General features: G+C 33.6%; 2 protein-coding genes across 2 annotated transcripts; both read right to left on the reverse strand.

Annotated features, from left to right (window-relative positions):
* Positions 1-5,686: 5,686 nt before the first annotated feature.
* Positions 5,687-7,309, reverse strand: LOC114122649 (uncharacterized). Its single transcript, XM_027985377.2, has one exon. It carries the CDS (start codon positions 7,307-7,309, stop codon positions 5,687-5,689), a length of 1,623 nt encoding a protein of 540 aa, XP_027841178.2.
* A 381-nt stretch (positions 7,310-7,690) lies between these two features.
* Positions 7,691-9,361, reverse strand: LOC114122642 (uncharacterized). Its single transcript, XM_027985365.2, has one exon. It carries the CDS (start codon positions 9,359-9,361, stop codon positions 7,691-7,693), a length of 1,671 nt encoding a protein of 556 aa, XP_027841166.2.
* Between the last annotated feature and the right edge of the window lie 3,515 nt (positions 9,362-12,876).

The raw sequence follows: 12,876 nt of genomic DNA on the forward strand, positions 1-12,876 counted from the left end.
ATCTCCGGAAGCCGTTTCGGAGAAGAGGTAACAAAGATAGAAGGGAGGTCATTAGTACTCCAGGAAGGACGTACCGTTTCTTCCAAAGAGTGGAAAGCAATGGTATTGCACATTACAAAAATTTTTAAAAATAAACCGAAACTCATGTACCCATTATTAGCGCAAATATATGACTCCCCAGATAGCAAAACCGTAACATTGATATTTTGGAAATATTGTACCTAAGTTAACACTAGAATATTTTATAATTTATTTTATAATTATATTTTAAGAATGTTTTAATCATTATATTTCATTTATAATATTGTAAGTCATGTTAAGATAAATTATAACTATAATATTTTAACTTAAATTTAGTGGGGCTATTCTGAAAATATTTTAATAGGAATTTAAAATAATATTTCATTAAAAAATTATAATAATATTCCAGTATCATCAATTTTAGAACATTTTAATTTTAACTTAATTAGAGTATTCTCAAAATATATAAATTGGAATTTAAAATAATATTGCAATTTACCGATTTCAAAAATATTTCACCAGAATTAATAATTAATTTAATTTAATATATATATATAATTATAATATATATATTATATACTATATATAATTATGTAATATTTTTATTTAGGTATATATTGATTTTACAAAGATCAAAGATCTGTGTTGATTTTGCATTGTCTGTGTGTGTATACAATATATATCAATATAATATGTATGATTGTCGATTAATATAATCAAATAAAATAATTTGATTTTCAACAATTGATTGTTTCTATATTATATATTATATATATTATATATAACTATATATTAGTATATTGATTATTGGTAGTTTTGAAAGGTCAAAATTATAAATTCCCTGCATACAAGTACTGCAGTACTTTTCAAAAGCGTTAGGAAAAACATGCAGAATTGTTATGCAAAACGTTGTTTTTTGTGTAACCGTATAGATATTATACTATACTTGAATTTCTCACCGAATTATGCTTATATTAGCATATTTTTCTGTATATTAAAATGAATATAATATGATAAAAAGTTCAAAATTGATTCATTATACCTATTGACATTATCAATTTTTAATTTTAATTTTTTTGTTTCTTTAAATTTCGCTAAAAAATCATTTGCTTGGTCAAATATTTTGAAAACAGAACACAAGGTTTCTCTAATTAATGTATGTATGTATATCATTAAAATATATCGAAAATATATTATCATAATATATTTGTATAATATACACTGCATTTTCCCCCGCGTATTCCGTCGAAGTCAAAATTCATTGTTTTACATTGAAGTAGCTACTACTGCAAGTAGCTAATAGCTATACACGACGGATGTAATGTGTCACATTTCAATCCGCGGTGGAAAACTCCGGCCAGCTTGCGTTTTAGCTGAAAACGCGTCGGATACGCCTTGTACAGCCGGTGTGTCGGAAAACGCCACGGAATACGCGCACATTATTAAACCACACCACATTATAAATTTATAAAGCTACTATAATAGTAAATAGATATTATTTTGCTATAATTAATTATCTTGAGATAATGATATTGTAATATAATTGTCTACATAATTCAGACGTCATCCCATCCACCTCGCGTCCGGCCCAGGCACTTTCATTATTTATATAACTTTATAAGTTACTCATTATGGGGGGAATGCCACACTCTCGCACGGACAAACTCGTCTACTCAGTTTTCTTATCGCGACGGAACGACCAGCGAAAACAACAATATTTATAAATATCTATTAATTGTTAAATAGATGAAATTATATGGGATGTGATAAAACTATAGAATAGATATGAAGAATTTATTATATTTTATACGACTTTCAAAGTTTCAACAACGAATGATTGTATATGTTAACAAATAACAATACTTATAGGGCGAGTGTTTTATCTCATACCTACTATAATATTATATATTATATACATTTTATTTTTACCATACTCCAATATTTTATTACTAGTTAAAGGAAATATTATCTATATTGGCTATAAATAGGTACAATAATTTATAATATTTACGTCGCCGTCGGTGACGCGCCGACGCTATTGGCTGTCGCTGTTGCAATTCGTAGATAACATAGAGTAATATTACTCTATGGTAGACAATAATCCCATTCCCGTCGCCGTTACAACACTCGAAATTCATGAGCGGTATATTTGTCTGTGGACATAACCACAAAATTATATAAGCATTTGTATTTGGCATTTTGGCCTACGATGAGCCTGCCATGATATTATTCTTGTTAATTTGTTCATAGTGTTCGTGCATAAGTTAATTAAGTTATCAGACATTCGTTTTTCAGCATTCAGTGTGAGTCTTTTACTGTTCTCAGTGTTTTCACGTTTCTGTTATACGTTATTACAGATTACAGTATTTACTGTTTATCCTAGTTGACAGTTAGGCGTTTTGGCGGCGAATTTGTAAGTATCTAACATAATATACCTACATATTTTAAATTTTAAGTTTAGTACCTAGTACCCAATACCTACTTATTATTTTATTGATAGATATTTCTTACGGCCTACATGTTTTAAAAAATAATACCTATTGTACTATTAAGTATAGGTATTATAATAATACATATACCTAGGTACCAAATAGTTAATCATTTTTTATTTTTATATTTCTAATTAGTCAGTAGATTAATTATTTATTTGAAAGTTGAAATCAGTTAAGTAACTAACTCAACAAGAACACAAGATATTCAATTCAATTTAATAATTTAATTTAGGTAGATACCAAAATATATTTACTAGGTATGAGGTATCTAACTACATAGTTATTAATATTTGAACATGCTAATGCCAAGTCTACTCTTTATAATATTAAGTGCAACAAAACTCTCTCCCTAATTTATATGTTATTGGTACAAAAATAATTAGATATTATCATATTATATTATAGGTAGGTAAGAATATAATGGAAATTGGAAGTAGTAAAAATTAAAATATAGCTAGGTAGTAATTTATATAGGTGCAATTAATATTTTTATAATACTTGAGTTATGTATTTCTTTATTATTTTAGGTACCTGCAATATATTATTATATTAGGCAGGCACTCAGAGTTTATTAATGACACCAACTTCATTTTATAATTTATTATTTATACTCCAAGGTCTTAGATTCTTGGTACATTTGTTTTGTTTTATTGATTAAAATTAATTGCTACCTGAATAAATAATTTTTTGAACAAAGTTATGACTTTTTTTTACTTATTTTAATAAACAAATGGCATGCTGAATAGGTATACCTATATTTATTTTGAGCTAATAATATATATAACAGTCCCAGATCTCAGTTTGTTATTTTCTGTTTTATTCAAAAACAAATTTAAATCTATAACTAGATACATAAATAAATAGGTATTATTATTATTATTTTTTTTTAGTTCTTTTAAATTTTCAAAAATTTAAATACTACCTATAAAATGTCAAGCGAACGTTCCAAGAGAAGAAAAATTAAGAATGAACTTGACCTTATCAGTAATATATATTCAAATAATGAACCAGTAATAAGTAGTAGTATTGTTGACGTTAACTGTGAAAAAGAAATTACTAAACTTATTGATTGCCATTCACCAATAACAACAAACTTAAACCCTGATCCTCAAATAGTTAGTTCATTTTATGATAAAACCGTAATGTGTATTCAAGAAAAGCTACCCAACTTACAAGAGGATATTATAGGGGAACAGCATATACCATTATTATCCAATGTAGAAAACTTAATAGAAAATAAGTTAAATAATAATTTTGAGAAAGATCTTGCGACATGGGCAGTAGATTTTAATGTTCCACAATCAACTGTTAACAGTTTATTACAGTTAATGAAAAGGTATGATAATATAGATACAAAAACATTGCCAAGAGATTGCCGTACACTTTTAGTTACACCACGATTTAGTGGAACAAAACTTCGACGTGTTGATCCAGGAGAGTATTATCATTTTGGATTGTCTGCTGGTATACAAAGATTTGCATCAGCTGAACTCAGTGAAATACACATTTTTATAAGTGTAGATGGTTTGCCCTTAACGAAAAACACTAACAGTCAATTTTGGCCTATATTGGCTTACATTGTTGGTACTGGTAAAACTGTTTTCCCAGTAGGCATATATCATGGTTTTACTAAACCCAAAGATAGTGATGTGTTTTTATCAGATTTTATTACTGAAGCTAAAGATTTATTAACTAATGGAATTACAATCAATAGAGTCAATAGAAAAGTATTTATTAAAGGTTTTGTGGTGTGATGCCCCTGCAAAATCATTTATACTCAAAACTAAAGGACATTCAGGATTTTCATCATGCAATCGATGTATTATAGAAGGGGAATATTTTCAAAACAGGGTATGTTTTCCATATTCCAGAAATAAATGTCTTAACAGAACTCATGAATCATATGCAAGACTGATGTATGAAGACTATCATATTGGGGATAGTATTACACGACTCATTGAATTACCTGGATTTAACTTAGTTAACTCATTTAGTCTTGATTATATGCATTTAGTTTTAATTGGAGTTACTCGTAAACTTGTACTGTTGTGGTTGCACAAGGGACCATTACATGTACGCCTACCTAGTCGATCTGTAAATAAATTAACCGCTTCATTACTAGCTCTAAAAAAATACATTCCTTCAGATTTTTCAAGAAAACCCAGGAAAATTCAGGACATAGGTAAGTGGAAAGCAACTGAGTTGAGATTATTTTTATTGTATATTGGACCTGTTGTCCTTGAAGGTATTATTAATAAGGATTGTTACAATCATTTCATGATTCTACATGTTGCCATGATCATACTTTTGAGTCCGAACTGCCAAAGTTATCTAGAATATGCTGAACAACTGCTAGATTACTTTGTAGAGAGATTTGAAAATATTTATGGCCGTCAACATGTATCTCATAACATTCACGGGCTTCTGCACTTATGTGATGATTATCAACATTTTGGCCCACTTGATAACTGCAGCGCCTTTGTTTTTGAAAACTACATGAAATACTTAAAATCTAAAGTCCGAAAAAATGAGAAACCACTAGAACAGCTAATAAACAGATATTCTGAGATATATATTCAACATCCAAATAATATACTAAGTGATACAAATACAAGTACAATATTATCAAAACCTCATAAAAATGGACCATTAATTGGCAATAACAATAGAATTCAGTACAAAAAGTTGACTATAAATAAAATTAAAATAAACATGAATACATCTCAAGATAATTATATATTAACTGAAAGTGGAGAAGTTGTCAATTGTTTAAATGTTGTTAAAAATGAAGATGGTAGTATATCACTTATTGGAAAATGTTTTAAAATAAAACAACAATTTTATAATAATCCTGTTGATTCATCATTATTTGATATATTTCATGTAGATCAACTTGCTGAAGAATTATGCGAATGGAATATAAATAATGTAAAAAAAAAAGTTATGATAGTTACACATAATTCTAAATCAATTGCATTGCCATTAATAAATTCTTGAATTTAATTGTTTTAATAATTGTAAATAATGTAAATAAGATAAAACTTAATATTTAAATAATTTTATTAGGCAACTAAATAATATTATTATTAAAAAAAAAACATATTTATATATACACATAAAAATAAAATAAAAATATATACAAAGGTTTACATGTGGATACATTAGGAAAAGGTTTATGGTTCAACCGGCAGCCGCACAAGTTTGATGACTGGACGTTGGTAGATACCGTCTTGAGTGCGTACTGATACCACGCGAACTGTACCGTCAGATCCTGGATGTAGGTCGGTGATGCGACCAAGACGCCACTCCGTGGGCAGTCTAGACGGGGCTTCGACGATGACCATGTCACCGATGGAAAGATTCGTGGTTGGTTTGAACCATTTATGGCGTTGTTGTAATGTGGATAAGTACTTTTGAGACCATCTTTTCCAATAAGATTGGTGACATTGACGAATAAGCTGCCAACGAGTAATTCTGTTGATCTGGACGTTGATCAGATCAGATTCAGGAATAGCTTGAATGGGCTGCCCGATTAAGAAATGTCCAGGAGTCAACGCACATAAGTCGTGTGGATCGAGAGACAGAGGCGTAATCGGACGAGAATTAAGGATTCCCTCGATGCGAATAGTTAAAGTGTAAAATTTTTCGTATGTCAGTGTTTGATTTCCGATTACGTGTTTGAGATAGAATTTAACACTCTTTATCCCAGCTTCCCAGATCCCGCCAAAGTTTGGTGCCGCGAGTGGATTGAAATGCCAAGTGCAAGATAAATGAGTCGAAATTTTCTGTTGTTCCTTGGCATTACGGAAAAGAGCACTAAGTTGGCGTGCGGTGCCAACGTAATTAGAACCACGATCTGAATAGACATATGACGGTATTCCTCGCCGCGCAACAAAGCGATCTAATGCCGAGAAAAATGCGTCAGTGGTTAAGTCATACACGATTTCCAAGTGCACTGCCTTCACGGACATGCAGATAAATAATGCCAAATACACCTTAGTCGTACGAGAATTGCGACGGCGGTGTTCTTTAACGATAAATGAACCTCCATAATCCATCCCAACATGAGAAAAAGGTCTATCCGATTGCACACGGAAGGCTGGTAAATCGGCCATAAGCGGTTGAGGGCGGACAGACTTGATATGCGTACAAGTCACACATGCAAAAATAACACGTCGGACTGCAGACCAACCAGACAAAATCCAAAATTTTTGATTCAACATAGATAAGATCAACTTTGGTCCGCCATGGGGAAACGATTGGTGGTTATGTCGGATTAACAAGTCGGTAAGATGTGAAGTTCGCGGGAATAGTATCGGATGTTTAGCGTCACAAGACACCGATGCGAAACGAAGTCGACCTCCAACACAAACAACGTTGTTTTTATCAATGTAGGGCGCCAATTGCGCTAAAGAGGGTGGTGTAACATTGGATTGGGACTTTAAGGCCTTGATCAAATCTACAAAGTGATATACTTGAGTGCATTTCACAACGACCGATAACGACTTTTCTTGCTCAGCGAACGTTACTAGACCGTCGCAGACCGAGTTCTGTCGTAAACGGTTGTAGTAACGAAAGATAAACGATAACACGCGTTTCATCTTGTTGAGCGACGAAAAACGCTGTATCAGTTCCAGAGATGGAGGCGACGTGGTAACGGACAAAACCGTGACCACCCTAGGTTTGGTTTCCGGTAACTGATCTGGATTCAACGGCACGAAGTTTGACCTCGGCCATCTATCCTCTGATAATTGTAAGAATTTGGGTCCCTCCCAGTAAACGGTGAACGAGACCATAGCCTTGGGCTTAAGGCCACGTGAAGCTGGATCAGCCGGGTTGTCGGTGGTTGACACGTGACTCCAGTCACAGTTCGGCAACAGTTTATGAATTTTCGTTATCCGGTTGGTAATGAAGATTTTAAAATATTTCTGATCTGAAGTCAGCCAAGATAAAACGATCGAAGAATCAGACCAAGCTCGGATTCGCAATATAGATAGGTTTGATGATTGAACTTGATATGTTTGCTGAAGCGTTCGTGCTAATAACAAAGCGCCACACAGTTCCAAGCGCGGTATTGACAGTGATTCGTCAACAACAGAAGTTTTCAACGGAGCGACTTTTGTTTTGCATGTAACAAAACGAATGGAAACAGCTCCAGTACTGTCTACAATGCGCAACTACACGGTGGCGGCGAACCCTTTAATTGACGCGTCTGCAAAGCCCAACAATTGAATGTCTTGGTAACAGATGACATCAATATGATGTGGTATATTTAAAGAAAATATTGACGGAAGTTCCACGCAAAACTGTTGCCACACGGATAGTAGTTCAGCGGGCAGTGGATCATCCCAATTGAGTTTGTTGCACCACAACTGTTGCATAAACTCTTTTTCCCACAACAACATAGGACCTAAAGCACCGATCGGATCGAACAGACGAGCAATAATTGAAAGCACTTGACGCTTGGTGGATGAGGATTGTTGAGTGTTCGTGTGATAGGCAAAATTGTCGGACTCTGTGTCCCAGTGTAAACCGAGAACTTTAACCGAATGATCATCCTTTGGATCGAACGACACAGATTTAGTTCTATCTTCAAGACGGACGGAATTTAAGGCAATTTTACTATTGCTGGTCCACTTACTCAGTTCACATGCACCACTGCGAAGTAGACCAATGATGTCTTGCTTTTGAAGTAGCATCTGTTCTTCGGTATCATCGCCGAATACGATATCATCCACGTAGGTGGCATGGGTGAGAATGTCCTTTGCCAATGGAAATCGATGACCGTCTTGAGTGTCAAGTTCGTGTAAGCATCGTATTGCAAAATATGGAGCACAATTCAAACCGTATGTGATAGTGCGTAATTGGAATTCTTGCAGTTCATCGTTGGGAGATTCACGACAAAAAATATGTTGAAAGCTACAATCTTCTGGACGGATTAGAATCTGTCGATACATTTTAACAATGTCGGCGGTCATGATATATTTGTGTGTACGACAACGTAGTAAAATGTCGCGTAAATCGGTTTGTAATTTCGGATCCGTGCATAACACTTTGTTTAGCGAACGACCAGACGAGGATATTGCCGACACGTCAAAGACAACACGTATTTTTGACAAATCACCATCAGATTTAAGTACGGCATGATGCGGTTTAAAGTACCTTCCCGCCTCAGCGGCTGGCACCATATGTCCCAATGTTTGAGAGTCTGACATGAATTTTCGATAAGCGGCATATAAATTGGAATCCTTGTTTAAAGGTTTCTCGAGGTTATGAAATCGTTTTAATGCACTGACACGAGAATCTCCGTGACCGTGAAACGAAGTAGAACTGAGTGATCCCGAAGCAGTGAACAAGTCGCGAAAAGGAAGAGCGACGCAAAATCGTCCAGATGAATCGTGCGATGTAGTTTTGGAGAAGTAGTCTTCGCACCACTGATCCTCAGTGGTTGGTACTACCGGAGCGTCAGGTTCTTCAATTGACCAAAACCGTGATAACTGATCGCTGATTGACTGATCTACGACGGTTGTAAGCGAAACTAACGACGTTTTGTTCGATGTAGAAAAGGATCCAAAGATTATCCAACCAATTTTGGTGTCGAGAGCAGATGGAAAACCTGCATTATGTTCAACACCAGCATGTGACCGGACGAGAACAGGAAAAATATCGGCGCCCAAAAGCACGTCGATCCGCGCTGGAGCGTCGAAGTGCTCATCAGCGAGCAACAGATGTTTGTACCGATTGCGTACACTAAAAGGCAAGTGCGTGGTTGGCAAAGGGGCTGTAATTTGAGGTAAAATCACAAAACCAATTGCGGGAAATACGTATCTTGAGTCAAAAAGTGACATCTAGTAACACCTTGAATTTGAGCAATGGGACTCTGAGGGAGACCGACGATGTTGGATTGAAAGCGATTTTTTAATAAACCTAATTGGGCTAAACAATCGTCTGTCATGGCTGAAATCTGAGATCCACTATCGAGAAGTGCACGAACGACATGAGTGCGTCCCCAAGCGTCCGTAATGTGAATGATTGCAGTACCTAATACAACAGTAGAGTCTGTACGGGCTGCACCTGCGAATGATGCAGTACCGTTGTTCACAGATGTTGACTGAACATTCGCATTGGTTTCCACAGACGAAGATTTACTACGAGTAAGATGTAGTAAAGAATTATGGTGTTTACTACTACATGAGCGACAAACATTTTTCGATGAACACGTCTTAACACCGTGAGTTGGGCATAAGCATGCGAAGCATAGTCTTCTTGAAGCAACGATATCACGGCGTTTTTCGACAGTTAAGTCTATAAATTTTGGTCACTGATATATACTGTGATCAGAATTTTTGCAAACTAAACAGTTCTTTGCGGAAGATTTATTTGACGGAGACGTAATCGCAGCAAAGACCGATTTTGTTGGAATAGTTTATCAAGGGATTTATCGACGCGATCGACTTTATTTACCGGTTTAAGATTTTCGACGATTCTACACCGCTGTTGAACGAAGTTCAATAATTCATCAAAATCGGGGATTTTTGATTGAGATATACTAAACTCGAATAATCGTAAAGTGGTTGGATCAAGCACTCGCGATCCCATATGAAATAGTAAAAAACCGGCTAAATCATTGACTCCAGTGGATTTTATTATTGCTACGTTTTCCTTGAAAACGTTTACAAATTCCATTAATACGGGTAGCGATTCTTGAGGTATCGCCTAAAGAAAAAAGTCTGTCCAAGTGTGCCGACGCCAATAATCGTTTATTATCGAAACGATCCGACAGAGCTCCCCACGCGACAGCGTAATTATCTGCGGAGAGCGGCACGCATCTAACAACTGACAAAGCAGAACCGGACAAACACGATAATAGAAAATGAAATCGTTTTGCGTCATCAAGATCACGATTATTATGTACAAGAGACATGTATATATCGCGGAAAAATCGCCAATTTAACAAAGAACCGTCGAATGATGGTAGTTGTATTTTCGGTAACTGAATGGATTGTTGACCGGTGTTTGTATTAGATGGTCGCGACGAACTTTCATTAACGTTGGTTGTCGGACCTCTGAGTGTCATAGATATCCCTATTCGTTGGTTATACTGTAACCGTCTGTCGAGCTCTGGTCTCGGTCTTTCTTATATATGATTTCTTACAAGAGTGGGTGGTGACTCCGTCATACGAGAAGTCCCGGAACGACTGCTTGTATATTCTTACCCATGATTCTTATCGAATCGTTAAGACACCGAGTTTCGACTTTTGTAAAGAGACGTGTGATTTTACTTTAATTGTCAAATTATTATACTAATATAATATTCCACTCTCTCGGGTCCTGTACTCGTGTGCCTGTAGTATTAATTATATAAGTTAAGGAAATTTGACGTTGTATGATCTTATGCATATAAAATAATTGATACGGACAATACAGGTCAGTAACCAGTAGGTACATTAGTAGCTAAATAGTAAATAGGTATTAAAATATATTATGATATATTTATAATTATGATTTATGTTAAAAATAATTAGAATTTAAAGTACTTACTGTTAAATGTTTTTTCCAAATTTGAAGGTGATCTCGTGTCCGCTGTTAGTGATTTTGATCGAATACAATGCAAGCACTTCATATTTTAAAAAGTTAAATGGTCATCTATAATTTTAATAATTTTAAAATGTTCATTGTATAAATTCCATGGCAATCTGTTTTTTCCAACTCTGGCATCTCCATTTATTAAATATTTAATTACGAAAACGAAATTCACTACTAGGCTGTCATGCACTATGCACATTGCACATATTATAATATTAAAATAAGATGGCAAGTGGTAACAAAGTCAAAGCGCGGCGTTTTGTGTACTTGTGTGTAGACGAAATGAGGGATACAGTGGAAAACGTAGGAATAAAGTACAATTTACACGTAATATTATATTAATATCTATTATCTACTATTGCATCGCAGAAAACCCGTAATTGTTATTTGTTTGATAATTTTATAAATTCATAATAGAACGGGAAACCCACCATATTAGTATATTCTATGTTATTAGTTCTAGCCTGAGCAAGAAACAATGGATATATGTATTACATCTGATAAGTCATAATAATATTCAGACATTCAGTATATTTATATTTAATGGGTCTATTCTATATTTAATAATAAAACGAAATAAAACTATAACTATATAGTATATTAGTATATACTAAAACGGGTATTCACGGAGAATCATGATTACATTGTCAACGAAATATTATTTTCATTAATAATGAAATTATCGTGAAAAATAATTTACAAAACGGATTTTATAGTATTTAAATATAAGTATTTTTTTTTTTTTTTTTATTGTATTTAAATACAAGTATTTAATTTTGTTAAAAATACTTTAATTACTTTATTTTTAATAAATAATTTTTTATTTATTTTTTTATTGTATTTAAATACAAGTATTTAAATTTTGTTAAAAATATTCAGAATACTTAGAAAAAATTATATTTGGAATACCATAAAATACTTCAAAAAGTATTTAAATACAATTATCCGAATACTTGACAAGGCTGAATATCTGTATATTATATAATCATATAAACCTAATTCTGATGAGTTTATGTTATCGTTTAGCCATGTTTCATTAAATATAATAATATCGTATAAAGAAAATGGAGATAAAGACTTTAAATGTGTTAATTTGTTGTTAATACTACGTACATTCTGGTAATACATATTTAAAAAACAATTGGAATTTTTTATTAGTTTTTTGGAGTGCTAAAAATATTAGGTATACCTTAAATACATTTAATTATTATGTTGTCTTCACCATTTTTCCTACGGCGTTAGAGTTCATTTCTTAGAGATGTCATGTGTTCGCGATGCTTTAGTGTACGGTCCGAGGCACATCGAATGTTTGTCCAAACGGAAGATGATCGCAGTTTGGCTTGTGATCGTAAAACTGTGAGTGCTTCCTAAGAGTTGAGTAAAATGACTTTAAGTGGACGTGGTTTTGCGCTATCATTTTGATTTAATTTTCCAAGACGAGTGTAAGAGAAGTCCAAAATATTTGCCATCATTATATTATTAAACATGTTTTTGAGTTTGTCGTGGTTCTGTGGTTAATCCTGGTTTGTGCTTTCAGGTAGATTGAAGACAATAATATTATTTACACTTTGTCTATCAATTAATTCTGATATTATGTCTTGTTCAGTTCCAATTGAGGTAGGTGACTTTTCGATTTTCTCTATTTTGTGTTCAAGAGTTCCAATTTTTTCTTTGAGTTTCTTATTTTATTCCGATAGAGTAGAGACTGTATTCAATAAATCGTCAATTTTTTTATTTAAATTACTGAGTTTTTCATTTTGATTGTTTATGCAAGAAA

The sequence above is a fragment of the Aphis gossypii genome, unplaced genomic scaffold (assembly GCF_020184175.1).
Source record: "Aphis gossypii isolate Hap1 unplaced genomic scaffold, ASM2018417v2 Contig00251, whole genome shotgun sequence".
NCBI lineage: Eukaryota > Metazoa > Arthropoda > Insecta > Hemiptera > Aphididae > Aphis > Aphis gossypii.